Source organism: Sebastes umbrosus, chromosome 8 (genome assembly GCF_015220745.1).
Source record: "Sebastes umbrosus isolate fSebUmb1 chromosome 8, fSebUmb1.pri, whole genome shotgun sequence".
NCBI lineage: Eukaryota > Metazoa > Chordata > Actinopteri > Perciformes > Sebastidae > Sebastes > Sebastes umbrosus.
Window position 1 is genome coordinate 1,076,205 of NC_051276.1, and position 26,175 is coordinate 1,102,379.

Sequence of the window (26,175 nt, forward strand, 5' to 3'; positions counted from 1 at the left end):
TTCATTATTGAAGAGGCATTTGTTCATTATTATTATTAAGAAGGCATTTTATTTTATATTATTATGTGGATGGGAACTGTTTTTCAGTCTTCTGACTCAGTACCGCCACAATTACATGATGTGAGATATATGTTTACTGAATGAATGAGTGAAGGATCACAGGCAGTAGCACTGAAGAAGATCATCATATGAAATTCTGATGGTGTGGCATATTTCCACATGAGGATATTTCCTCCCTGTGAGGAGGATGTTAGCTCACCCCAGTGTGATAAACAACCATCACTCTTCTACATGGGCTCCGTTTCTGAGTGTCTGAACGTCCTATAGTTGCAGCAGAAAAGGCTGTTTCAGTCGTGATATTTAAACAGCTGGATAAAGTCATTTAGGTTTTAGTCCAGTGCTGACTGATAAGTTCTTCTCATTAACCAGCAACTGCATCCCAGCTGCACCAAGCTACAGTGATTTCAAAGATAGTACAGGAACCTTTTCATCTTCACACTGTTTTAAATGTTTCTTTAACTTTGACCTTGGAAGATTAAAATACATATGTATTATTAATATTATTATTATTATTATTATTATTATTATTATTGCAACCAAAACAACCTCCATCAGCTCATTTTTGATGAAAATCAGTATACCATTACTTTCTGATAACAGTAACCCTAATCTGTAATTAAAGTTAACAAATTAAAAATGTCTTACATTCGTTGAAGGGAAATGTCTTTTTTGCCAGACATGAGGACTACATTCACCAACTGAAAACAGCTAAATATGAGCAGGACCTGTATGAATATAATATATTATAACATGTAAACAGAAGAGAGCTCTACTGCTGTTGTGTTCTCCATCATCTGATCAGTGGTCAGTTAACACACTGTAGGGCTCGTCTTCTCAACATATACATGCTGTCAACTGTCCCTGTGTACCCCTAATTACTGCATAATTACCTGGTAAATACATTTCCAGTATTATGTTTTTACTAATACAACTAACTATATTACTGCTTAGGCCTTATCAATATTTGAATTGCTGTAATAAGTCTCTTCTAATGCCACCAACTCACTGTAAAATACTAAATGTGCTCTTTTCAGGTGAGCTGCTTCTGTTCATGCATCAAGTATAATCTGCGTTTTAATTTGATATATTGTGTTATTGTAAAATACTGGTCAACTGAACAGTAATGCACTTCATACAGATGTGTTGTTGGTGTTAGTAGGCTACCTTCACTAAACTTTTGGTTGATTTCAAATGCTTTACTGCACCTAACATTATGTACTAGCTGTTTGGCTCCAATAGAATAATACAAATGCAATTATGGTGTTTTAAAATATTGCAGTCTAGCATTATTCTTAATTAGGGCCATGAATTAACTACTGTAGAAATAGCATACTAAGCCTTGATCTTTCATTTATTATTATAGAGTGGTTCCTGAAGACTGATGCTGTTAATAATACTAATAATACTAATAATACTACTACTACTACTACTACTACTACTACTACTACTACTACTAATAATAATAATAATAATAATCTAAATGGGTTAAAGAGTCGTTGTCCCTCCAGTCCAGCAGGGGGCAGCACCGCAGCTAACAGCTAGCAGCTAGCAGCAGCCTCCTTGAAGCAGCTGGCTAGCTCTAGCTGTACCGTTAGCTGTACAAGGTGCGGCACAGAACAACAGCATCGCTAGCTAACAGCTAGTGCGGTTGACGTTTATTTTTTTAATCCTTGTTTTTTAGCAAAAGCCAACATTGGATGTAGATTTTTTTAAACTGCGATGTCTCAGTAGCTTATTAGATTGTCCGAAGTGTCAACGAGCAGCTCAACAGAAACAGGGTCACAGCAACATCTTCAACGAAGCTAACTGTAGCTACCTGATGCTAGGAGAGCTAGCGGGCTAGCTGTCACCAGAGTGTTAACCTGTAGACCTGCTTTACACTGATTCTATAAACAGCAGCGCTGCGATGGCTGATGTGGACAAGCTCAACATAGACAGTATCATCCAACGTCTCCTAGAAGGTGAGGACCCGATGACATACTACTGACGTTATCTAGAGCTACACCATTACTGTAATACTACTGACGTTATCTAGAGCTACATCATTACTGTAATACTACTGACGTTATCTAGAGCTACATCATTACTGTAATACTACTGACGTTATCTAGAGCTACATCATTACTGTAATACTACTGACGTTATCTAGAGCTACATCATTACTGTAATACTACTGACGTTATCTAGAGCTACATCATTACTGAAATACTACTGACGTTATCTAGAGCTACATCATTACTGAAATACTACTGACGTTATCTAGAGCTACACCATTACTGTAATACTACTGACGTTATCTAGAGCTACATCATTACTGTAATACTACTGACGTTATCTAGAGCTAACAGCTACATCATTACTGTAATACTACTGACGTTATCTAGAGCTACATCATTACTGAAATACTGACCTTATCTAGAGCTACATCATTACTGAAATACTGACGTCATCTAGAGCTACGTCATTACTTTAATACTGACATTATCTAGAGCTACATCATTACTTCACCTATCTGCATGCTGCTATGACAGACGCTACGTCTAGCTTTAGCGTCTGTATTTAAATAACTAGCCATATTTAGTTATTCTTTAGGGGTAAACATCAAACATTCTTACCTTGTTTGTGTCTGGGTTGAGAATGTTACTGTATTTACCTGAAGATGGGCACAAAAATGACATGCTTTTGGTCCAACACACATTGTATTTCTCTCACACAAACACACTCTTATATATACTGGAAAAACAAAGTTCGGAAACTTGTGTTTGGTGGATTATTTCTCTGTTGTTCCAATGCTAATGGTCATTGTATTTTACATCGTTGGAAAGCCTGTTTATTTACCTTCGCAATGATGTCCAACTTGTAAGGATCATGCATTTGTGGGATGAGCAGCACAGCTGATTACAAATGCATGATCCTTACAAGTTGGACATCATTGTGAAGGTAAATAAACAGGCTTTCCAACTATGTAAAATACAATGACCATTAGCATTGTAACAACAGAGAAATAATCCACCAAACACAAGTTTCCGAACTTTGTTTTTCCAGTGTATATATATATATATACTGTGTATATATATATACTGTATATATATATATATATACACACAGTATATATATATACTGTATATATATAGTATATATATATACACACAGTATATATACACACAGTATATGTATATATATACACAGTATATATATTATGGCAAGCCGTTCAGGAAATTATTATATATATAATGTGAAATTTGAGAATATTGAATGAAACTCTGAATATATGGAATGAACTCTGAATATATGGAATGAAACTCTGAATATATGGAATGAAACTCTGAGAATATGGAGTGAAATCCTGAATATATGGAATGAAACTCTGAGAATATGGAATGGAATCTGACGTCATCACGGCGCTGCTGCTGTCTTGTGTTTTAGGTCATTATATTAATCATAATGAGCCGTCCTCTGAGCAGGACACATAACAAATACATCCATGGTCTGTATGCACGGCCGGCTGTGAGACGAGTGGTCAGGGACCGTCTACGAAGTGCATTGAATATTTTTCCCATTATAAATACACCAAAATTATGCAAAAGCACATTTTTCCAAATTAAGTGTTGTACTATATCCAGGAAGAGACCAGTGGTGATGTGTGAAGTGATTTTGGTATCACTACACTGTATAATAGTGGAGTTATTGAATATTTTTGTAGCAACTCTTTTCGGCGTTGCACTTCGTAGACGGTCCCTGACCACTGTCTCACAGCGGGCCGCATACAGACCATGGACTAAAGGCTCGTAGTGATTAAAATGAGTTTGTAGCTGGTTGTCTACCTCACTACGGTTAGAAAAGAGCCCTCGTTGGTGCTTTAACTACATTTCGTTTATGAGTTATTGATCCGGGAAGTTTGAATCTGTCAATATTTTTCCAACTTTAGTGAACTAGTTCAGTTCCGCATTACTCTTCCATGATGCAAAAGTGAATAAACTCTTCATCTGTAGAACGGTGTTGAATATGTTTACCAGTATTATTTTGGCCTATGCTACACATATTCACCAGGGTGTTCATTATCTCCTCATTATTTAGGATTACTGATACTAGATTTCATGCTGACTCGCTCATAGTGACACACACGTCTAGCAGCACCAAGAGCTGTACGGATAATGACCTAAAACACAAGACGGCAGCAGCGCCGTGATGACGTCAGATGGAATGAACTCTGAATATATGGAATGAAATCCTGAATATATGGAATGAAACTCTGAGAATATGGAATGAATTCTGAATATATTGAATGCAACTCTGAGAATATGGAATGAATTATGAATATATGGAATGAACTCTGAATATATGGAATGAAATCCTGAATATATGGAATGAAACTCTGAGAATATGGAATGAATTCTGAATATATTGAATGCAACTCTGAGAATATGGAATGAATCCTGAATATATGGAATGAAACTCTGAGAATATGGAATGAATCCTGAATATATGGAATGAAACTGAGAATATGGAATGAATCCTGAATATATGGAATGCAACTCTGAGAATATGGAATGAATCCTGAATATATGGAATGCAACTCTGAGAATATGGAATGAATCCTGAATATATTGAATGAATTCTGAATATATGGAATGAAACTCTGAGAATATGGAATGAAATCCTGAATATATGGAATGAAACGCTGAGAATATGGGGGGAACCCTGAGAATATGGAATGAATCCTGAATATATTGAATGAATTCTGAATATATGGAATGAAACTCTGAGAATATGGAATGAAACTCTGAGAATATTGAATGAAATCCTGAATATATTGAATGAACCCTGAATATATTGAATGAAACTGAGAATATGGAATGAAACTCTGAGAATATGGAATGAAAGTCATGATATATTGACGGAAATTTGAGAATAATGAATGAAGTCTTGAGAAACCATAATCTATAGTCATATCCTGACATCAGTGATACCTTTCTGAATTCCTTGACGTTACAAAATGGCATCAGATGAAATATTCCAATACTTTGTTGAACTGGAAAACTTTTTTGCAACAGCTGGTAATATTCCGAACGACACAAACAGTTTGGAATCTTTATCCCGTCACCTTGAGGATCATATTTCCATTATTGAGACATTCGTAGTGCTTATGAGTAATCATGTTCAACAAAACCTTGCTGAAAGAAGATTAAGCATCATTCTTGAAGGAATTTACGAGTCCCTTCGGGAGATGTCGGCTGAAGTAGACCTTCAGGTGGAAGCTGATATGCAAGCGCATGGTATGGGCACACATTCTGCATCTCAGAGAGGAAGGCCAAGGTAAGTGATATAAATGGAAACAAGTGTATGGGGATGGAGGTTGATGCAGGCCAACTTTAATACATGGTACATGTACAATCAAGAAGTTGCAAACAAGATTATTAATTCAATGTATTGTGCAGTGGTGGAAAGTAACTACATTTACTCAAGTACTTTCAAATTTGAGGTACTTGTACCTTACTTGAGTGAGTATTATATTATAATCAATACCACGGCCAAGTTCAAATTGAACTGTTCAAAAAAATGCTGCTAGCACTTTGAAATTCACTGACAGCGTAGGAGCAGTAGTTTACTGTGATTGTTTTTTTCTCCTGTGCCAAACATATGGCCCATCACATTTTATAAAAGGAAAGAATATTTGTCCACTGACTAAAAAGCTATGTTTCCAAGTAACAAGTAAAGGGGAACCTTCATAAAAATGTAGTGTAGTCAAAAGTACAATATTTGTCTTTCAAATGTAGTGGAGTTAAAGTCATAAGCTTCCAAATGTACATCAGTACAGTACTCAAGTAGATGTACTTCATTGCTGTCCACTCCTGAATATAATAGCCTTATAAGCATATTTATTATGAAATCGGCCATTTTGCATGAGTACTTTTACTTTTGGTAAAATATATTTTGATACTAATACTTTTGTACTTTTACTTAGGTTACATTTTCAATGCAGGACTTTTACATGTAACAGAGTATTTGTATGCACATTTAACACTTTTTTTTTCTCCTTAAAAGGTACAACATACCAACTGCTCAGCTGACTCACATGCGGGACTTAGGATTTAGCTGGATGGCCATATCCCAAATGCTGTCTGTAAACATTCGAACACTGTACAACCACAGGACACAACTTGGTTTAGTTGACTATGGGAGTTTCACCAACATTTCAAATGATGATCTTGATCGTCTTCTTACGGAGGTTCTTAGACAAACCCCTGGCTCAGGAGAGACTTACATCACTGGCAGTTTGAGAGGGAGAGGGATCAGAGTTCAGCGATGGCGAGTGCGAGAGCGATTAAGAACAGTAGATCCAGTGGGAAGAGCCTTAAGAGGACGAAGGGCAATTCAACGGAGGGTCTACAATGTCTCTGTCCCAAATCAAGTGTGGTAGGTGTTGTTTTGTAAATTTGATTAACATTTCAGTCATTACTCCCTAGCTGGTCAATGAAGCAAGTAATGAAGATTGATGTAAGAATTTTGAGGACCAAAACTATGATAAATAAATAAATAATATGCCATCATGGTGATGAAATTTTCATGTGATTTAGGTATTACGCTGATACCCTATAATATTTTGAAAACATCAACCTATATTACCTCATTGTTATCAGGTTATTAACCCATTAATGCTGCCATATTATCATTTTTTAATCCAAGTATTGCACTGATATAACCATTTTATTTTAGCCGGTTAACATATTGTTACCAAAATATTACTTTACTATTAATAAATAGTTTTGCCTCATTGCTATCTTTGTGTTTCCCCCATTATTACCCTTTGTTTTTGGTCCCTTATTACCCTGTTACATAAATTTCAGTCTAATAATACCCAGATATACCCATTGTTAATACCAAGCTATTATCTGGTTATTACTTTGTTGATTACATAGTATTACAAATTATTACTTCACTATGTTATTATAGAGTTGTAATGTAAAATGCTACCTTATACACTTTTGTAAGAAGTAGAAAAGGCCTGATAGAAAAAAAGTAGGACAGCAAAGCCAAAGAAGTTATATTTGTATGTACATCCAGTGTGGTTTACAATAATAATAATAATAATAATAATAATAAATGTATTCTTATTCCAGGCATATGGATACAAACCACAAGTTAAATCCATGGGGATTTGTGTTCCACGGAGGAGTTGATGGCTATAGTCGCTGCATCACCTACCTGAGATGTTGCACAGACAACAGAGCGTCAACTGCCGTGCAACTTTTCCAGGATGCTGTTCATCGATTTGGACTCCCACATCATGTCAGGGGTGATGCTGGTAGTGAGAATATGGATGTTGCACGCTTTATGATTGAAAATCGAGGGGCAAACAGAGGAAGTTTTATGGTTGGACGTAGTGTCCATAATCAAAGAATTGAAAGATTGTGGAGAGAGGTAAACAGGGTGGTGTCAGCATACTTCAAAGACCTTTTCCTCTTTATGGAAAACGTTGACATTTTAGATAGCACTGACCCACTTCACATTAGGGCTCTTCACCATGTTTACCTTCCAAGAATAAACAGATCTGTGGATGAGTTTGTAAGCCAGTGGAACCACCACAGCTTAAGGACAATGGACAGTAGGTCCCCACTACAACTGTGGACAGTTGGAATGCTCCAACTTCCTCAGCATCAAAGACCAGTCAATCATTTTCATGTGCAACGCCCTTATGATTACCAACAGTGGGACGTTGAGTTAAGGCCAATTGATCCCTTGATTGACGATGGAAATCATGGGATAGAACTTTTTTTCGCAGCATATAACCTGCTTCAAAGAAATACTTAGTCTGCTAAGTAATTTGTTGTTTGCTGTTCATCATGTGGCACTGATAGACACTAAAAGGACAAAAAGCCAGAACATGCAAAGCAGGAACATAGAACCCTTTATTTTTAGAAGGCTTTACCAAAACCTTTAGATCAAGGGTGCCCAAACTTTTCCCTTGGAGGGCCAAAACTGGAACTCAATGTTTTCACACTGTGTTTTACATAGTATGTTATGTATAATATGTTTTACATTTTTAGAATAGGCAAAAATAACATGTATACTGCATTCAAAAAACTGCATATCTGTAAAGGGGAGACTCGTGGGTACCCATAGAACCCATTTTCAGCCACATATCTTGAGGTCAGAGGTCAAGGAGACACCTTGACAAATGGCCATGCCAGTTTTTCCTCGCCAAAATTGAACCCAACTTTAGCGTGTTAGCCTCATGGAAGAACAAAAGTAAATAACACTATCAATAACAACAACAAAAAACAACTCAACATAACCCTAGCTCTACATTGCGTCTTACGCTCTTCCAAATCCTGGGGCATTGCGTATTCCGAAATCCATATTAGATTTGAATGCAGTGTATGTGGTATGAACTGGTATGCGAAGAATTATCTCGCAAGTATTGGCCAATGGAAATCGGGAGTTGGTGATGAACTCCAGGCTTGGCCTTGGAGAGAAACCCAGAGCTGGAATGCTGTCACATCCAGTGAAGAAAATAAGAATATCCTCCAGAGAGACATCGTCTTCGACTGTTAAAATATAAAAAAAAGAGAGTTACACAATTAAGTGACATGCAGAAGTGATGTAAGAAGGGTGAGTAATTAAATTCCCATAAACCAGCATTAAGCATTATTTTTATTTACATGCAGTTTGGGGCAAGTCATAGTCAAGTCAGCACACTGACACACTGACAGCTGTTGTTGCCTGTTGGGCTGCAGTTTGCCATGTTATGATTGGAGCATATTGTTTTATGCTGAATGCAGTACCTGTGAGGGTTTCTGGATCAATATCTGTCATTGTTTTGTGTTGTTAATTGATTTCCAATAATAAATATATACATACATTTGCATAAAGCAGCATATTTGCCCACTCCCATGTTGATAAGAGTATTAAATACTTGACAAATCTCCCTTTAAGGTACATTTTGAACAGATAAAAAATGTGTGAATAATTTGCGATTAATAACGATTAAATATTTGTATCAATTGACAAACCTAATTTAATTGTAATTTTAATGTATTTATGGTACATATAAACCACTGGTTCCCAACCTGGGGGTCCCGACCCCCATTAAGGGTCGCCAAAGCTTCACAGGGGGGCTGCATCTATCTGCATTTAATTCATTTCTGTGAAAAGAATCATCAAAAATCTTTTTTATAATTATTATTTTCAAGGTTTGGATTATTATTTAAGATATAATGTATTTAATATGATCCCATCATCAAAAATCACTAATTTACACAAACATCCTGTAGTTATTGTGTTCACTATTTGAGTTAATTGACCGGTTTATCAGTTGTTATTGTTATGCATTAAATATAATATTAAATATTCATAAAATATGTCACTTAGTCACTTTACTCAATGATAGAAATGAGGTCCCTTAAAGGTGCTCCGCAATTCGGAGCATTTCTATCTCCTCAGCACGGCTCTCAACATGGCGACGGCTGAGCCGGCACCTCGCAGCTAACGGTGCTAGCAGTGAAAACAACAGCGACAGTGCTGACAGAACTAACAGTGTTAACTTGGGGGGTAACTGGAGGGCGGGTGCTACGCTCCCACAATGACGCCGTAGGTCGGGACGATGTCATCAGCTGTAACCGCCGTATGAGAGCAGTGCTGAGCGGCGGCCATGAGCTAGCCAGTGAGGCACGCTCACATGCACTAAAAGCACAGAGAAGCTCTGAATCCAACACACACAGAGGGAGAGAGACTTCAATCTCTGCAAAATTTCAACGTGCCCGAAGGAAAACAACCAATCAGAGCCGAGAAATCTCTACAGCAGCTGTCAATCACTGCTTGCAAAACTCAAACAGTCAAACTAGGCAGCGCTGATCAAATATGAATCAATGTTCTGTTACTGCAATGCCTATTTCTCTCCTTAAATGTTTTCAGAAACATCTTGTAGTGTGCCGTTTAGCTGTAAAATGAGAAAGTTTGCTCTGGCTGGTGGGCGGTGCTTGGTATTGGCACGAGTGTTTTCAACATGGCGGCCGTGTCACAGACTTTCTCATTTTATGGCTTAACGGTACACTACAAGATGTTTCTGAAGACATTTGAGGCATCTGCCCCTCCAGGCCTTGAACCCTAAATAATGTCTTATATTGAAACATTGTGCCAAATGCCAAACTTACATTCAGCATCCTGAAGATAGTCCTGCCAGAAAGCCTGATTCCGGCACTCTTCTTGGAATGCATTACTCCCTCTTTCGGAGTGAATGATCTGGAAGAGATTCTCCATATCAGCCGCTGTCAAACCCTTTTCAGCCTTCACGAAAAGGCACTTCAACTGTAGAGGGTATCTCTGAAGAGCATCTAGGACACCTAGAGACGTTAAGCCATCTCTGAACCTACACTGTAAACAATTGCTGTTAATTTACAGCAGAATTTCAACAGTATTAACCTGTTATTGCTAAAAACAGTGCTTTACTGTTAATACAAAAGAAAATCTGTTAAATTACGCTCATAGGCCGTTTTTTAACTGAATTATAATGTATTCTTAAAAAACAGCACTTTACTGCTGATCAACTGTCTAAAGTATCATGAATAACAGTTTCATGCAGTATTTTTTGAATTCTGGGAAGAGCATTTCACCTGATCTGCACATGTGAGGCTGGATCCGTTCTTTTATTCATCCATCCCCATCTTACTGATTATTTGGTGAGTAGTAATTTTATTTAATTAATAAATCTGTGCAAAGTTTATCAGTGATGTTTCCAGTTAGTTTGCATAACAGAATATGTGCATGTCATGATAGAGGGATTCAACAGCTAGCTAGAATTTCACAGATGATTGCACATTAATCGGACAACACAAGGAGCTCATTTTAATTTCTATGTATTCAAGTTAATATCTAAGTTAATGTGCTGACATGTATTTTGCCAGTGAATTCATGCATAACGACGGTGTATACATTTTACAGTCTATGGAAGTCCCTTCAACATTTAAAGTAACGTTAAGACTTCAGTGCACGTTGGTTATTGGGTGGTAATTCAGCAGAGCAGATACAAAATTGAAGGCAAGTTTATTTACTAGCTAACTAGTGTTTTTGAATTATATCTGAAAACCACATGTTCTATAGATCAGATGGTCAGAATATTCATAATTGATCAAAAAAACGTTTCTCAACCAGTAATGCACACCACTCAACACAATTCATTTCAAACATTGACTAAAAATCCATGAAGTTGACTGAGGAAATTTCTTTCTAAGTTTCAGGTGAAACAGCAGGAAGCTATTGGCGCTGGATGGTCAGCCTTGAGGGCCACTTCATATGTGAGGGGATCCAGCCCACCTTCTTGATGGGGCTTGCTGCATTATTTTCCACCTTCTACACCTGCACGCTCAAGTTAATCTCAAGGTTAGATACTTTCAGTAAAACCTGTATTTTTATTGTGGCATTAATCTAAGTGATTCACACAACTTGATTTTTACACAGTGCCTGAAGAAACACTATCATTTTTCAGGTGCACCGTAGGAATAAACCCTAAGAGAGGCACCAAGGATGGACAGGGCAAAGTCTTCTCAAAGAAAACTGGCGAATTCACGAACTACAAGACAAGACTACAACCGTATATCCACATGTATCCACTCTGCTGATGGGACTCATGGACTTGAGTGGGACTTCATTTAAAATGGTGAGTTTACATTACATACATGATAAGAGGAAATGAGGGCTACACACGCTGATTTTGTACGTGAGAAGTTACAATGAAAGTTATGTTGGAACTCATATATCTCTCTCTCACACAGTCAGCGGGCTACCAAGGCTGGATTGAGAGTACTGGTGTCTTTGAGTGGGCCATAAGTCATTCACTAACTCACTCCCCCATTATCGCCCAATACTTGGACTTCCACACTTATCCATGTGCCTTGTTAGAGCCTGAATATTCATACTTGGACATGATGTCACATGTCTGGTGGTGTTGGTGCTCATTAGTATATAGACAAATTATTTTGTATTTAATGTTAATTTTTTTTTAATTTGTACCACTGAAATGCCTGAAGGTTCAGCAATATATTCAGTATATTCACATGTTACATGATATAAGGCAAAATATTACTTGAGAGTTTTGTTTTAACTCTATGATATAGCTCAACTCTCTGTAACTGTTCCACAAAGTAAGGTTAGTAAGATTGACAGATGTCTTCAGAAATGCTATTTCTTCTGAAATTTGGTTTATCTGTGTCAGGTTTTTGTTGGCGCTGTGTTGAACTTCATATGAAAATAAAAAATAAAGTGCAATAAGATAAGCTGTAGATGTTCTTTTCTCACACATTGTACATGATTGGAAAATCAGTGAATTAGCTCTGTTCTTCACTCACATGTTGTTATGGTTTGCATTCTGTGCTTGTAGCCAGATATAGACAGACATTTTGGGCCTTTTAGCCTTAATTATAGCCTTTTTCTTAACAAGTGCCTTTAATTGTATTTAGTGTGACTATTCCTATGTCTGTAACCTGCTAAGTCGATTCATCTAGGTAAAAAATAATGTTTATTAAAATGTATGTAAAAAATACAACCTAAATAGTGCATTGAAACAAATCAGTAAGATAATGTAAAAGAAAGGGATAAAAACAGCTATATAATGTATCCTTAAACAGTAAATTAACTGTAAAATACTGTGAAATTAATCAAAAAACCAGTATATACTGTATTTTTCATTAACAGTACAAAGCTGTAAATTTCAGCGACAGTATAATAATGTTAATTTTACAGTAGAATAATGGCAACCCTGCTTCCAGCTCTTTACTGTTATTTTACTGGGAAATTCTTAACAATGTAGTAAAAAGGAAACAAATTGTAATATGTAGGTCAAGTGAATTAGAAACTGTGGTGTTTTTTCCTTGTTTAATATAGTGAGGACCCACAATGAATTCCAGACAAAATAAATTATACTTTCACTTACACTGGTGCACTAAAAAATGGAACTCTACATCCATCATAAAATTTGATCGTATACTGTGGTAACATAGTTTGTGTGGTAGCAACTCAAAACTAAGCTTTTTTCTTGTATCCGTTTTCCTCTTTCATCTCTTGTATATCCACCATGTTACCAACACAAAACTAGCATTTGTTTGTATGCAAAGGTAAAATTATGGTATGTGCTCGGACATAAACATACCTTTCAAAAGCTGCTCGGGTCCGCTGGAGGACATACCAGTGAGCCAAGTCCAAAGCAGTCTCTTGTTTGTTTCCCAGTGTTATGTGAACATTGTGACCCGCCAGACTGATCAAGCTGGCTGCCTGTGCAACTGCATCTTGCAGTTGTGATTCAGTCTCGGCCTGTAAGATCTAAACATATCAAAATAACATTAGGATATGAAGATAGTAAATCTTTACTGACTATTATTTAGAATTAAGATATACAATTGTTAGCTTTACTGTTTAACTTGTGTGTTAATGGGTGCATGCAAAATGAAAAGTTTCTAAATACGATAGAATCAAAGGAAAATATGCTCACCGATTGCACCTGTGATCTTGTTTCTTCATCAGTAATATGTTCAGTTGTGACCTTCACATTGTCTGGACCCTTTTGGAGACACTCATACAAAAGTTCAGACAGGAAACATGGACTCTGTCCCCCATGGGCAATTGACATTGCCATGATCTGGCCAGCATAGAAGTATCCATTGTCTTTCATCGCTGTTATCAAATGAAATTAAACACACATCACATCACATGTCAAATGGTTACATCAAAAAGAATGTTTATGTCACAATGCCATCAATCTGTGTGAGAATAGAGAACTCAGGTTAATTTTTTATGCAAAATTCCCTTTCCAAAAAAGTATTGTAGATACAAAATGTATTGATCCAAATAGTGGCTTCTTACAGCAATATTAATTAATCCAACCATAAGTACCTTTGGAGTTGCATGTGAGAACTTTAGCATTAGGTGGACCCTCAAAGATGCCAATTTTGTCCTTGATTTCATGTAGACAGAGTCGAAAAAACTCCCGAGTGGGTCCTCCATTGTCCACAGCCCCCTCAGATATTCCATAGTCATCAGTAAACTTGACATCTACCTTCTTCTCAGGTGAAAAATTGGATCTGGCCATGGCTCTGCATGCTCCATCCCACACATTTCTTCTTATGATATTGAAGCGTACAGTGCTGTCAGTATTTACTCTAGAGCCAATCCGTTCCATTATTCTCTCCAAAGTCATCTTTAAATCACTGAAACAATAATAAACAATAAAACAAATACAACGTAATTACTGCCAATGGTAATAACTCGCCAACTGAACTAAAATTTAACATCCACTAGATTGTAATTCATTCAATCTTCATTCATTTATTGAAATCTATTTTAGAAAGAAGCAGAGTTTTACTTGTTTCTAGCTTTTCCAGAATTATTTAACCTACTGATATATCGCACATACGTGCAAACTGCAAAGAGTAACAGAATCATTTTCAACACTGACAATTGCCTCCATCCAAAAACACATTGACAAACCACAAAATACCACACACACATCAAATGTAATGTATGTTATAGCATGGGTAATCTTCACAAAATTTCACACTATGATTTAAAAAAATTATTGACAAAATGACCACAGAAATGATTTGATATCCGATAAAGAAAAAAATCTATATTGTGAATACATAAATATATATATTTCTGACCCATTTAGGTTGCAGCTTGCTTACGCATCTTGCTACCAATCTAAATAATAGTTTTTGCTATCGTGCATTACAATTTAAGTAATTACATTTTATATAATATCTTCTACTGACCTCTCGCTTGCGCTGGCATCTAAAGACCTTGAAATGGCTTCCTGGAGATCAGGGTCATCAGAGAGGTATTCTTCTTCAAACAGGTCAAGGTATGTACTACAAAAAAAAAAATAGCAATATTTTATAATGGACAATGTGAAGGTACAAATATATGATATTGACACAGACGTGTGGACAGTGCATTATTAAGTGTGTAAAAATGGGGGCACAATCATCTAGTATCAAGTAAATCTAATCTAATACAAAACTGTACTAAAATAAGGTAAATAAGGCTCACTGTTATAAAGCCCAGGTCATGAAAAGAGAGAAAAATGTCAAAAAGAAAAAAAAAGATGTACCTGTAGGATGTGCTGGATGAACTATTCCCAAATGGGTTGTGTGGGTCCCTGGGTTGTGTGGGATCATGGGACACACCAGAGGTGTTATTAGCAGAGAACAAATGTGTGTCACCACTGGCATTGACAGTGGGACCAATCGACAAGCCATGGGTGTTGCCACTTGAGATGGCAGAAGTTCCACTGGACAAGGTGAGAGTCTCATCAATAGTGATGACAGGAGCACTAGTGGACACGGTGAAGGTGTCAGCTGAGATGGAAGGTGCATCAGTGCAAATGTCTTGGGTGGCAACATACCAGATAACTTGATCATCACTGGAGATGGAAGGGGTATTACTGAAGAGGAACTGGGCCTCAACAGTGGAGTTGGCTGAAATGTGAGGCACATAATAATAGGTTAACATTTAACTTTTTCAGTAACATTTATCTTATATGAGAGTGAGCATCAGAACACATCTTAAGCTTGTACAATGCATGTATTAAGTGATAGATTAAAATAAGTATAACCTCTATTTTTCTGAACAAAATATTACTTAAAATAAATTTTAATCTGGTTTAAAAAAGACTTTACATAACTAAATAGTGTAAACAAAAAAAAACAAATACAGAACATGTCACGATCTGCCTCTCTGTTCCTCCCTCCGGCCACATTCCCACCTCATATCACTGCCATTCTCTTCCTGTCCATCAGATGCCCTCGGACTTTCCCTCCTTTCCCCATCACCTGTTCTCACTTCCCTCATCAACCCTGCAGTTACCTGACCTTCCCTGCCCACCTGTTTCCACTTTTCTCATCAGTCCTGCGATTACTTAACCGGCCCTTTCAGACTCATTCCTTGTCAGTTTGCCAAAGTTACAATGTTGGTTTCTTGGCTTGTGTTTTTGATTTGGAGCTTCTGTTACCTGGGTACCATTTGAAGCAGGTTTAACAAACTGTGTGTAAACCTGAACTCTGAGTTGACTAATCCTGAGGTGGGAAACTTTTGGTGCCAGGGCCCTGTTACTGAAAGCTGGTTTAGTGAAAACTCTGAGTTAGTTAACCCAGAGATGAGGGAAATTGTGGGTATTAAGTTCCGGAAAGAAAGATAACTTAAACTGTGGGTCAGTTACCGTGGTAACATTTACATTCTTTTTGCAAGTGGAAGTTCTTCTTTTATATAAATAAATAAGTCAGTTGATGTCAGCTGTCACTGATGGAATAATTCCTATAATATTGTAGATCATATCAATATTGTATGTTAACATTTCTAAGTGAGCAGGATGGTGGTGCAGCTGCAGAATGGAGTTTGAAAGTTAAATAGGCTACGTATAGTCTTAACGGGTTTTAACAGCATTTCACTGACTGTGTTTAAATTGACTACATTTGTTGAAGTAGCTGAAATAAAGTCACTGAATGCTGTTGAGCCAAGATCCAAAGATGTCTACAATTTAAAATCTACTCTATTCAACCCTTAAATCCCCAAACACATTAAATAATCTGGATTCAGATTATGAGTTTACAATCATGTCTCTGTCTTTGATATATTTTTTAAATCTTCAAATATATTTTCCATCTTTAGTTGCTGGCTCCTGTGTTTTGTCCCTCTCAGATTAAAGCTGAACAAATATATGCTACAGCCCAATACACAATCGGATTCCACCACTTTATCATCCATTAAAGCTACAGTCCGTCACTTTGAGCAAATACGGCCGGCCTGGCTATGTCAACAAAGCAAAGAGAATCTCTGATTCCAACACACACAGAGGGAGAGAGACTTCATTCTGCTCAGGTAGACATTACTCCTCTATATCTAAAAAATCCTCCTGCTGCCTCCTCTATCTGCATTTGGGTCCAATCCCAATTACCCTGCACAACCAGTCGTGACTGAGCCAACATCATTTAAATTTCTTTGCATGAATGTAGATAAAAATATTTACCACATTTGTCAGTGTCCGATATTTCTGAGACATCACGGCTGTTTGTATGGCTACCGTCCTCATCAGAACATGACTGTCAATTGAAGCAGATAAACACAACAAACTTAATGGATCTAATACACTATGACAACATAACAATGTAACAATCTTTTTAATTATGTCAGAGGATACTACAAATAACAGTGTTTAAAGACATCCAGTGTAAACAGTATCGCCATTGTCATGTAACTGAAAAGCACTACTTACGGATTCTTTTTCCTCACTTAAAATGATCTTGTCAGGCCTGACATAAATGGACTTCTGATGAAACAGTTTTTTGACAAGGGCTCCACTCAAAGTCTGATTGGAGGTAAGGGATGGCTCAAGTAGTTTGTTGTGGCATGGCATCAAGATCTGTAACCTGAGGAAATGACAAGCACACTGTATATGAAACATTTGTTAAAGCTAAAATACTACACTAAAGTACATGGAAAGCTTTTAGTTCCAATACATAATTTATGTGCACACAGAAATTTATATTCTGTCAGTTTTTCAGTTAGTCTGTTCAACTAACTTGAACACACTTCGAATTAACCTTATAACAGTGGGCTATATCATGTTATTATTGCAAAAATACAAATACCATAAAACATACATATCATGATCAAAAGCTTACCTGCATCCCTCCACAATTGGCTGGAAGGCCACCATAATTGCCTGCATTACTTTGTCGGAGTCCCAGTCACAGCCAAATTCCAAGGCAGATTTTATATGTCCATTTTCAAAAAGCCAAGCTTTCCTGGCACGCCTTGGCACATCTGTATATGTATGGTCTGGCAGGAGAATTACCTCTCTGGTGAAGGGATGAGCCACAGAACTGCTTAACTGTCCGTGGAACCTTAGAAACATTAAAGAAAATCAAACCATTGTAACAGACTGGGTGAAGTGGGGTCAACTGTTAAGTTAAAAGTTCTGTTTCTGTAGTTAGTCAGGTTTACATGATGTCAGCGAACGCAGCATTGACAGTGATTTGTGGAGATAGTCACCTGTGATTGGCCGAGGCTTTAGGAGGGAGGGTTGTTGTTGTTCCTGTTAGTTTGTAGGTTGTGTGAGAGACGAGAAGCGGGAGATGAGAAGTGAGTTGCTAATGCAGATAGCACGCTGTAAAAGAGTTAGCTTTGTTGTTTTGGCGTTGGTTACGGCCCACAGTAACCTGTGTTCAAGCTGAGGAATAAAGTACCAGCGAAACCAGTTCCTGTCTCGTAGCTTCATTGACCAGGGTCGCTACACTATATTCAATTACATTACACACTGTAAACACATGTACATTATCCACTAATTGTATTGTTATTATCATTCGTATCATCAAATTATACATTTATATAGGCTACATTAAACGTGTAGGCTGATATATATTCACTTATCTTTTCCTGTTCACAAACATAGCAGTGAATTTATTTTAAACAGTAGTTTAGTTATCTTGTGGCTGAAATGTGTCTTACTATGCTACACAATTCAATTATGTAACTTCATACTTTACTGCAATGTTATTAAAAATACAGTGTGAATACAGCGGTGATTTGCACCAATGCAAATTATTTTGAAATTTAGGCTATAGGCTATCATACCAGTGTTACTACATAGCGTAGGACAATCATTTAAAAACGTTACTAATATTACTGCAAAAAAAGAAGGCAACAGCTGAATGCAGCGCAAATGACTTTTGAGAAATGTTAGCTAGATGGAGTATATGGGACTAGACGGCCGTTATAAGCCACCAGACTATGTTGACCTTACAGAGGAGTTGCTGGTCTACCGCTGCCTCGATCGGTTAGCTTGTTTTGTGTTATTGTGTGACTTTGGTGTTTTAAATGGTTAGTTTGGATCAGAACTAACCATTTACCACAACACAAAAGTCACACAATATTCTTTAAAAGACCGAAGTAACCTGGCAACGGTAAAATTAATATTTTTGTCAGTAGAGTCTGGCTCTTTAAAGAGAGCGATATTCCTGGTTAAACCATCTTTAACGTCATTTCAAATGCATCCAATTCTAGTGTTACCTCTTGTTCCTTGGGCCCCTTCGAGTGAACGGGCGAAGGTTGTAGATAGGGGCTGCTGTGGGGGGCATCTGTGAAGTTGAAGGTGTGTTCCTCTCTGTATTAACGCTGAGAAGGGGCGCTGTTGGACCATTTTGGTTAAAGTTAGCCTGATGAACGGGAACTGCCTGGCCTGTGAGGCTCATCCCTGCATTCGGTCTTCCACGATGAAAAAGTGAATACATCTCTTCATCCGTAGAACGGTATTGAATACGGTTACTAGTGCTATTTTGGCCCGTGGTACACGCATTGGCCAGGGTGTTAATTATTTCCTCATTATTGAGGATTGCTGACACTAGATTTCGTGCTGTCTCACTCATAGTTACACACGTCTTGCAGCAACAACATATGTACGGATAATGACTTAAAACACAAGATGGCAGCATGACCTTGATGACGTCAGATTTCATTCCATATATTCAGAATTCATTTCATATTCTCGGAGTTTCATTCCATATATTCAGGATTTTATTCCATATTCTCAGTTTCATTCCATATATTCAGAGTTCATTCAATATATTCAGGATTTCATTACATATTCTCAGTTTCATTCCATATATTCAGGATTTTATTCCATATTCTCAGTTTCATTCCATATATTCAGAATTCATTCCATATATTCAGAATTTCATTCCATATTCTCAGAGTTTCATTCCATATATTCATAATTCATTCCATATATTCAGGATTTCATTCCATATTCTCAGAGTTGCATTCAATATATTCAGAATTCATTCCATATATTCAGAGTTTCATTCCATATATTCAGAATTTCATTCCATATTCTCAGTTTCATTCCATATATTCAGGATTTCATTCCATATTCTCAGAGTTGCATTCAATATATTCAGAATTCATTCCATATTCTCAGTTTCATTCCATATATTCAGGATTTCATTCCATATATTCAGAGTTCATTCCATCTGACGTCATCACGGCGCTGCTGCCGTCTTGTGTTTTAGGTCAGCCATTCTCAACCAGTGTGCCGCGGCACACCGGTGTGCCGCAGAGCGCCATCTAGTGTGCCGCGGAGGCAGTGGTACTAGATTATTTTTTTATTATTATTTAGCAAAGTGAACAGGTAAAACCTTAAGGAGGTAAGATGCAAGCTGCCGTAAAACCAAAGCCTATTGAAGGAGGCTGAGACATGGACGGACACGGGTCTTGTATTGGGTATAACACATGCGCAGTGTAACTGGAGCTGCGGTCGTGCATTGCGATCGGCTCAATTTCGGCGAGTGCAGAGCAAATATTACTGCGCATGTGAGGTACCCCGAAGGCGCGTTGATTAAGTGTGACCCAACCTCCTTCAATAGGCCTTGTGTAAAAACACCAAACATCATCAGGTAGAGACAAACGTGTTGGCCACTGTTAGCTGGCTAACGTTCTGGGATGCAGTGAGACAAAATGGATCGGTTTTTAAAGCGAAAAAGTGATGTGGGAGACAACCCTGCGCCAGTAAAAGCTCCGAAGCGTGTGGTGAGGAAATATGAGAAGTGCACACATTTCTGGAAGAGCAACACTCCCCTCTTGCTGAGCATTACACTGATGGTAACTTTTGTGCAAAACTGGCCTACTTATCAGATATATCTGACCAGTTAAATCAGCTCAATATATCAATGCAAGGCAGAAACAGCACAGTGTTTTTGGTTTCAGACAAAATTGAGGGCTTCAAGAAAAAATTTATTCTGTGGAACAGAAGAGTCAAGGAGGGACGATTTGACGTGTTTTCACTCCTAAGTGAAACTTTGGAAGCCACTCCTCATGTCAACATATCCAGTGTTATAACCCAGCATCAAATTTCTGTTGCCTTTCACCACCACCTATTTATGTGAGTCAGGGTTTTCCATTGTGACTGTCACAAAATCAAAGGCAAGGAACAAACTGAAAGCAACTTTGAATGCTACTCTGCGTGTCAGCCTCTCACCCATCCCACCACGACTTGATCTCATTATTTCCCAGAGGCAAGCCCAAGTGTCTCACTGAGGGTAAGCAGAATATGTATTTTGGTCATTACAGCTGACAGTGACATAACACATATCTACAGCCCAGGTTATTATTTGTTGTATAAACATGTTAGGTTTTTTACTCATTTATTTGGGAAGGTGTGCCTCAGAAATGTTTTGACAATCACAAGTGTGCCTTCAGTTGCAAAAGGTTGAGAACCCCTGCTCTAGAGTGTACTTCCAGTGGAGAAAACATGATGAAATACCCTCTACGGCAAGGGTTCTCAACCAGTGTGCCGCGGCACACTGGTTCTCAACATTGGTTGAGAACCAATATCCCTCTCTGTCAACACGGAAGGTGTGCCTCGGAAATGTTTTGACAATCACAAGTGTGCCTTCAGTTGCAAAAGGTTGAGAACCCCTGTTTTAGATCATTATCCGTACAGCTCTTGGTGCTGCTAGACGTGTGTGTCACTATGAGCGAGTCAGCATGAAATCTAGTATCAGTAATCCTAAATAATGAGGAGATAATGAACACCCTGGTGAATATGTGTAACATAGGCCAAAATAATACTGGTAAACATATTCAACACCGTTCTACAGATGAAGAGTTTATTCACTTTTGCATCATGGAAGAGTAATGCGGAACTGAACTAGTTCACTAAAGTTGGAAAAATATTGACAGATTTAAACTTCCCGGATCAATAACTCATAAACGAAATGTAGTTAAAGCACCAACGAGGGCTCTTTTCTAACCGTAGTGAGGTAGACAACCAGCTACAAGCTCATTTTAATCACTACGAGCCTTTAGTCCATGGTCTGTATGCGGGCCCGCTGTGAGACGAGTGGTCAGGGACCGTCTACGAAGTGCAACGCCGAAAAGAGTTGCTACAAAAATATTCAATTACTCCACTATTATACAGTGTATACATACAGTGTATACATACAGACCATGGATGTATTTGTTATGTGTCCTGCTCAGAGGACGGCTCATTATGATTAATATAATGACCTAAAACACAAGACAGCAGCAGCGCCGTGATGACGTCAGATTTCATTCCATATTCTCAGTTTCATTCAATATATTCAGGGTTCATTCAATATATTCAGGATTTCATTCAATATTCTCAGAGTTTCATTCCATATATTCAGAATTTCATTCCATATATTCAGAATTCATTCCATATATTCAGATTTCATTCAATATATTCAGAATTCATTCCATATTCTCAGAGTTTCATTCAATATATTCAGGATTTCATTCAATATTCTCAGAGTTTCATTCCATATATTCAGAGTTCATTCAATATATTCAGGATTTCATTCCATATTCTCAAATTTCACATTATATATATAATAATTTCCTGAACGGCTTGCCATAATATATATACACAGTATATATATATACAGTATATATATATGTATATATATATATATATATATGTATATGTATATATATATATATATATATGTATAGTCCACATTTAGTCCCACATTTAGTCCCACACAGCCTCAGCATTGAGGTAACTTCCTGTACTGTGTTTCCTTGTTGCAGTCAGAGGGGCGAAGCCTGGTAAGAACGTGCAGCTGCAGGAGATTGAGATCCGTGGATTGTGCCTGAAGTCCAGGGAGATCTTTCTCAGTCAGCCCATCCTTCTGGAGCTGGAGGCCCCTCTCAAGATCTGTGGTAAGTAACATTTTTATGTACATCTATCAGAAGAAAAACAAGTATATATAGTCTCATGATAAACATTTTATTGTCAAATTCCACCAAGGGGACAATGGCACATTATGAATGATATTCAGTTCCCTTTGGTGCTATAGGTGCATTGATTTCTCTTTGTCCTGCAGGTGATATCCACGGGCAGTACTACGACCTGCTGAGGCTGTTTGAGTATGGAGGCTTCCCTCCAGAAAGCAACTATCTGTTTCTGGGGGACTACGTGGACAGGGGGAAGCAGTCTCTGGAAACCATCTGCCTTCTGCTGGCCTACAAAATCAAATACCCAGAGAACTTCTTCCTGCTGAGGGGAAACCATGAGTGTGCTTCAATCAACAGAATATATGGTTTCTATGACGAATGTGAGTATTGTACCTCAATGGACAGGCAAATTCTTTCCAGATTAATGTGTTTTTTAAAGCATGTCATATACGTTTCATTGTATATTTTAGTAGTGATGGTTTGAGTTCATTTCTATTTTTTGTTCTGTGTGGCACTAAAATGTTGGCCTTCAACCGGGGTCTATGAGTTTCAGCAGCAGGAGTGTTCTTATTGCTCTCATGTTTGACCTTTTTAGGTAAAAGAAGGTACAACATCAAACTGTGGAAGACCTTCACAGATTGTTTTAACTGCCTCCCTATTGCCGCCATTGTTGATGAGAAGATCTTTTGCTGCCACGGAGGTGGGTTTTATTTTTGAATTTGAAGTAAAACCAATATTTTAAGGAGTCCAGAAATTGCTGTTTTTTTTTTTATTCCAGTAGTGACTTTGACCGTTTGAGTTTGATGCAGCATGTCCAGAGTAGTGTACCTTTGGTGTCAGCCACTCACATTGTCCCTAAGTAATGCTGTCTTTGCAGTTTGTCAGCTGACGTAGGCTTCACCACGTGAAACAGATATTGACCTCAGTATCTGTGTGTTTATTTGTACTTTTACTGTTCTGTTTAGGACTGTCACCTGACCTTCAGTCCATGGAGCAGATCAGACGCATCATGCGCCCCACTGATGTGCCCGACCAGGGTCTGCTGTGTGATCTGCTCTGGTCTGATCCAGATAAGGATGTTCTGGGCTGGGGGGAGAACGACAGGGGCGTATCATTTACCTTTGGCTCAGAGGTGGTGGCCAAGTTCCTGCACAAGCATGACCTGGACCTGATCTGTCGTGCCCATCAGGTGATCACAGCGACCTCTGTCATTACAAACACAACTGTGACGTGGCTGTATGTTTGCAGCTCACTGAACATGCGTACATGTTCATGTGTACATGTATCATGTACACATGATACAAGGACTGCAGTACATCACATACTGTGCATAGAACTGTGCACTGGACAGTAGGGGTGTAAGAAAATATTGAGTATCGTGATATTATGTTTTGTGATACTGTATCGATTTTCAAAAACACTATCGTGTTTTAATTAATAGTTTACATGCAAAGATGAACTCGATCAATACTTAACTTAATTTGCAAAGTCTCAAAGTCTGTTGGATGTTACAGCGACTGTGATGAATGCAGATCCCACTCTTCTGATTGCATAAAAAAAGCCAACTTTTTAACTCAAATTTTATACATATGGCGGTGTGTTCTTTATACTGCGACAGATTTCCTAAAAGTATATTTAATATCGCCTCGCTTATTATCGTAATATACTGAATCGTAAACCCTGTATCGTGATACATATCATATCGCCAGATTCTTGCCAATACAAAGCCCTACTGGACAGTAGTTCCCAAACGGTTTGGGTTGTGACCCCTCAAAGATGAAGCAACATCTACTTGTGAGCCCTGATCACTGGTTGCATGTCTACTGGTTTCAGTAGTAGTTTTATTTCAAATGTAGAGACCTGCAGCGGTAGGGCCAGAGGAACAAGTCTGAAAATACACTAAGTTGATTTAGTGTGGCAGAAATGGATGTTTTCTGCTTTCCGACTGTGTTACTCATCTAATGACCCCTGTGGGCGTCCAGACCCATCTACGACTGTATCTAACACTCTTCATCACTAAACAGCCATTCAAGGAGTGGTCTAGGTGTGTAAACCTGTCTGTTCTACTATTACTATCTGGGCTGCAGGTTGTTGAGGATGGCTATGAGTTCTTCGCCAAGAGGCAGCTTGTCACTTTGTTCTCGGCGCCCAACTATTGTGGAGAGTTTGACAACGCTGGTGCCATGATGAGTGTGGATGAGACCCTCATGTGCTCTTTTCAGGTAAGGTGCAAAGACAATGTGCTTTAGGACAATATGATTTTCACTTTAATTTGACATACTGTGTAACTGTAACATACTGCTCAATGGAACAACAAAGATCTACATACACACTGGTTGTTGTTAGTACCTAGTGCTTAATACAGCCAATAATTGTTGAGGTAGGTACTGCTCAAAGAGCTGATACTGAGGGGCAGAGTTAGGAGACAATATGTCAGTAGATCAGGCAGAACATTCTTTCTTTGAAGTAACATATCGGTCATTATTATTTTCTATTTAATCTATTTATTTATTTTTAATGAATTCAATATGGCCGTCACAAATGTCCAAGATGTTTTTTTATAATGTGAACTTGTGCTGGGTCAACATGGGCTCACCTGCTAAAGGAAGGCTTCTTCATTAGCTCTTTGTTCCTGTTGTAGATTTTGAAACCAGCAGAGAAGAAGAAGCCCAATGGCAGCCGTCCCGTGACCCCCCCCCGCAACATGGTCACCAAGCAAGCCAAGAAATGAGGGAGGGGGGAGGTACAGATGGCCGCAGACTCACTCCTCTGTTCTGCTTTCGTCTTCTGCATTCGAAGGATTGGTTATCCTTCATGCTGCCAATACTGAAAAGATGTTTACTCCTAGCCGATGAAAGCAGAATATTTCATTGTTTTGTCCACAGGGGTAAATTGATATGTCACCATGACAACCTCAGGTGTTTTGCACTCCATTTTGCAGCTAGTCTTTTTGCCACATATGACTGTTCAATCAGGAAAAATGTAACAGTACGGCTACGTATGCACAGGAATGCCTTGTTTGAAGCTGTGCACAACTTTTCCAGTTTCTTTCATTTCTTATCCATTTGTCATCTTTTCTCACTGTCAGTTATGACTATTAATGACTATGAATGGCTATTAATGACTATGAATGGCTATTAATGGCTATTAATGGTTATAAAACCAATAGTCACAAACACCTGTTTACTTCTGTAAAACTTTATTTACGGTCGGTGTCGCGGGACATCGACTTCACTGCATCATCGCATTTTTAAACAAGTCTTGTGCTAAATGAAATGAATAAAGAGGCACTCTTGTAATGTCTAAATCTTTCTAATAAACTTTGAGTGTATTTTAGGGGGAGAAGTGGATCTGAGTTGTCGTGTGTTTTTAAAA

General features: G+C 38.0%; 3 protein-coding genes and 2 long non-coding RNA genes across 6 annotated transcripts; 3 read left to right on the forward strand and 2 right to left on the reverse strand.

Moving 5' to 3' along the window:
• Positions 1–1,589: 1,589 nt before the first annotated feature.
• LOC119493521 (serine/threonine-protein phosphatase PP1-gamma catalytic subunit A) lies at positions 1,590–26,150 on the forward strand. Its single transcript, XM_037778890.1, has 7 exons — positions 1,590–2,021; positions 22,654–22,785; positions 22,950–23,180; positions 23,396–23,500; positions 23,766–23,989; positions 24,888–25,022; positions 25,442–26,150. The coding sequence occupies exons 1-7, from the start codon at positions 1,967–1,969 to the stop codon at positions 25,529–25,531; spliced, it is 972 nt and encodes a 323-aa protein (XP_037634818.1). The 5' UTR covers positions 1,590–1,966; the 3' UTR covers positions 25,532–26,150.
• Positions 3,424–21,695, forward strand: LOC119493524. The gene is made up of 2 exons (XR_005207980.1): positions 3,424–3,486; positions 21,529–21,695. It is a non-coding gene; the product is annotated as an uncharacterized LOC119493524 (long non-coding RNA).
• On the forward strand, positions 4,833–8,320 carry LOC119493518. The gene is made up of 3 exons (XM_037778881.1): positions 4,833–5,376; positions 6,106–6,477; positions 7,182–8,320. The coding sequence occupies exons 1-3, from the start codon at positions 5,057–5,059 to the stop codon at positions 7,870–7,872; spliced, it is 1,383 nt and encodes a 460-aa protein (XP_037634809.1). The 5' UTR covers positions 4,833–5,056; the 3' UTR covers positions 7,873–8,320.
• LOC119493523 lies at positions 7,958–13,356 on the reverse strand. Its single transcript, XR_005207979.1, has 3 exons — positions 13,205–13,356; positions 10,215–10,429; positions 7,958–8,609 (listed from the first exon to the last, which is right to left on the reverse strand). It is a non-coding gene; the product is annotated as an uncharacterized LOC119493523 (long non-coding RNA).
• On the reverse strand, positions 13,424–19,253 carry LOC119493517. 2 transcript variants are annotated; one of them, XM_037778878.1, is made up of 8 exons: positions 19,117–19,253; positions 17,730–17,951; positions 17,321–17,474; positions 17,075–17,147; positions 15,161–15,527; positions 14,823–14,918; positions 13,945–14,258; positions 13,424–13,725 (listed from the first exon to the last, which is right to left on the reverse strand). In XM_037778878.1, the coding sequence occupies exons 1-8, from the start codon at positions 19,182–19,184 to the stop codon at positions 13,439–13,441; spliced, it is 1,581 nt and encodes a 526-aa protein (XP_037634806.1). In that variant the 5' UTR covers positions 19,185–19,253; the 3' UTR covers positions 13,424–13,438. The 2 variants fall into 2 exon arrangements, with proteins under 2 accessions (XP_037634806.1, XP_037634807.1); XM_037778879.1 differs by lacking the exon at positions 19,117–19,253 and adding an exon at positions 18,100–18,322.
• Positions 26,151–26,175: the final 25 nt, after the last annotated feature.

Excerpts from the sequence above, each read along its gene's own strand:
- LOC119493521 (XM_037778890.1), top strand. The coding sequence starts at position 1,967 with ATGGCTGATGTGGACAAGCTCAACATAGACAGTATCATCCAACGTCTC. Across the intron at positions 2,022-22,653 it reads CATCCAACGTCTCCTAGAAG|TCAGAGGGGCGAAGCCTGGT; the intron begins GTGAGGACCCGA and ends TCCTTGTTGCAG. Across the intron at positions 23,501-23,765 it reads GATCTTTTGCTGCCACGGAG|GACTGTCACCTGACCTTCAG; the intron begins GTGGGTTTTATT and ends TGTTCTGTTTAG.
- LOC119493518 (XM_037778881.1), top strand. The coding sequence starts at position 5,057 with ATGGCATCAGATGAAATATTCCAATACTTTGTTGAACTGGAAAACTTT. Across the intron at positions 5,377-6,105 it reads TCTCAGAGAGGAAGGCCAAG|GTACAACATACCAACTGCTC; the intron begins GTAAGTGATATA and ends TCTCCTTAAAAG. Across the intron at positions 6,478-7,181 it reads TCTGTCCCAAATCAAGTGTG|GCATATGGATACAAACCACA; the intron begins GTAGGTGTTGTT and ends TTCTTATTCCAG.
- LOC119493517 (XM_037778878.1), bottom strand. The coding sequence starts at position 19,184 with ATGCCCCCCACAGCAGCCCCTATCTACAACCTTCGCCCGTTCACTCGA. Across the intron at positions 17,475-17,729 it reads CCAATTGTGGAGGGATGCAG|GTTACAGATCTTGATGCCAT; the intron begins GTAAGCTTTTGA and ends TCATTTCCTCAG. Across the intron at positions 14,259-14,822 it reads GATGCCAGCGCAAGCGAGAG|TGATTTAAAGATGACTTTGG; the intron begins GTCAGTAGAAGA and ends TTATTGTTTCAG.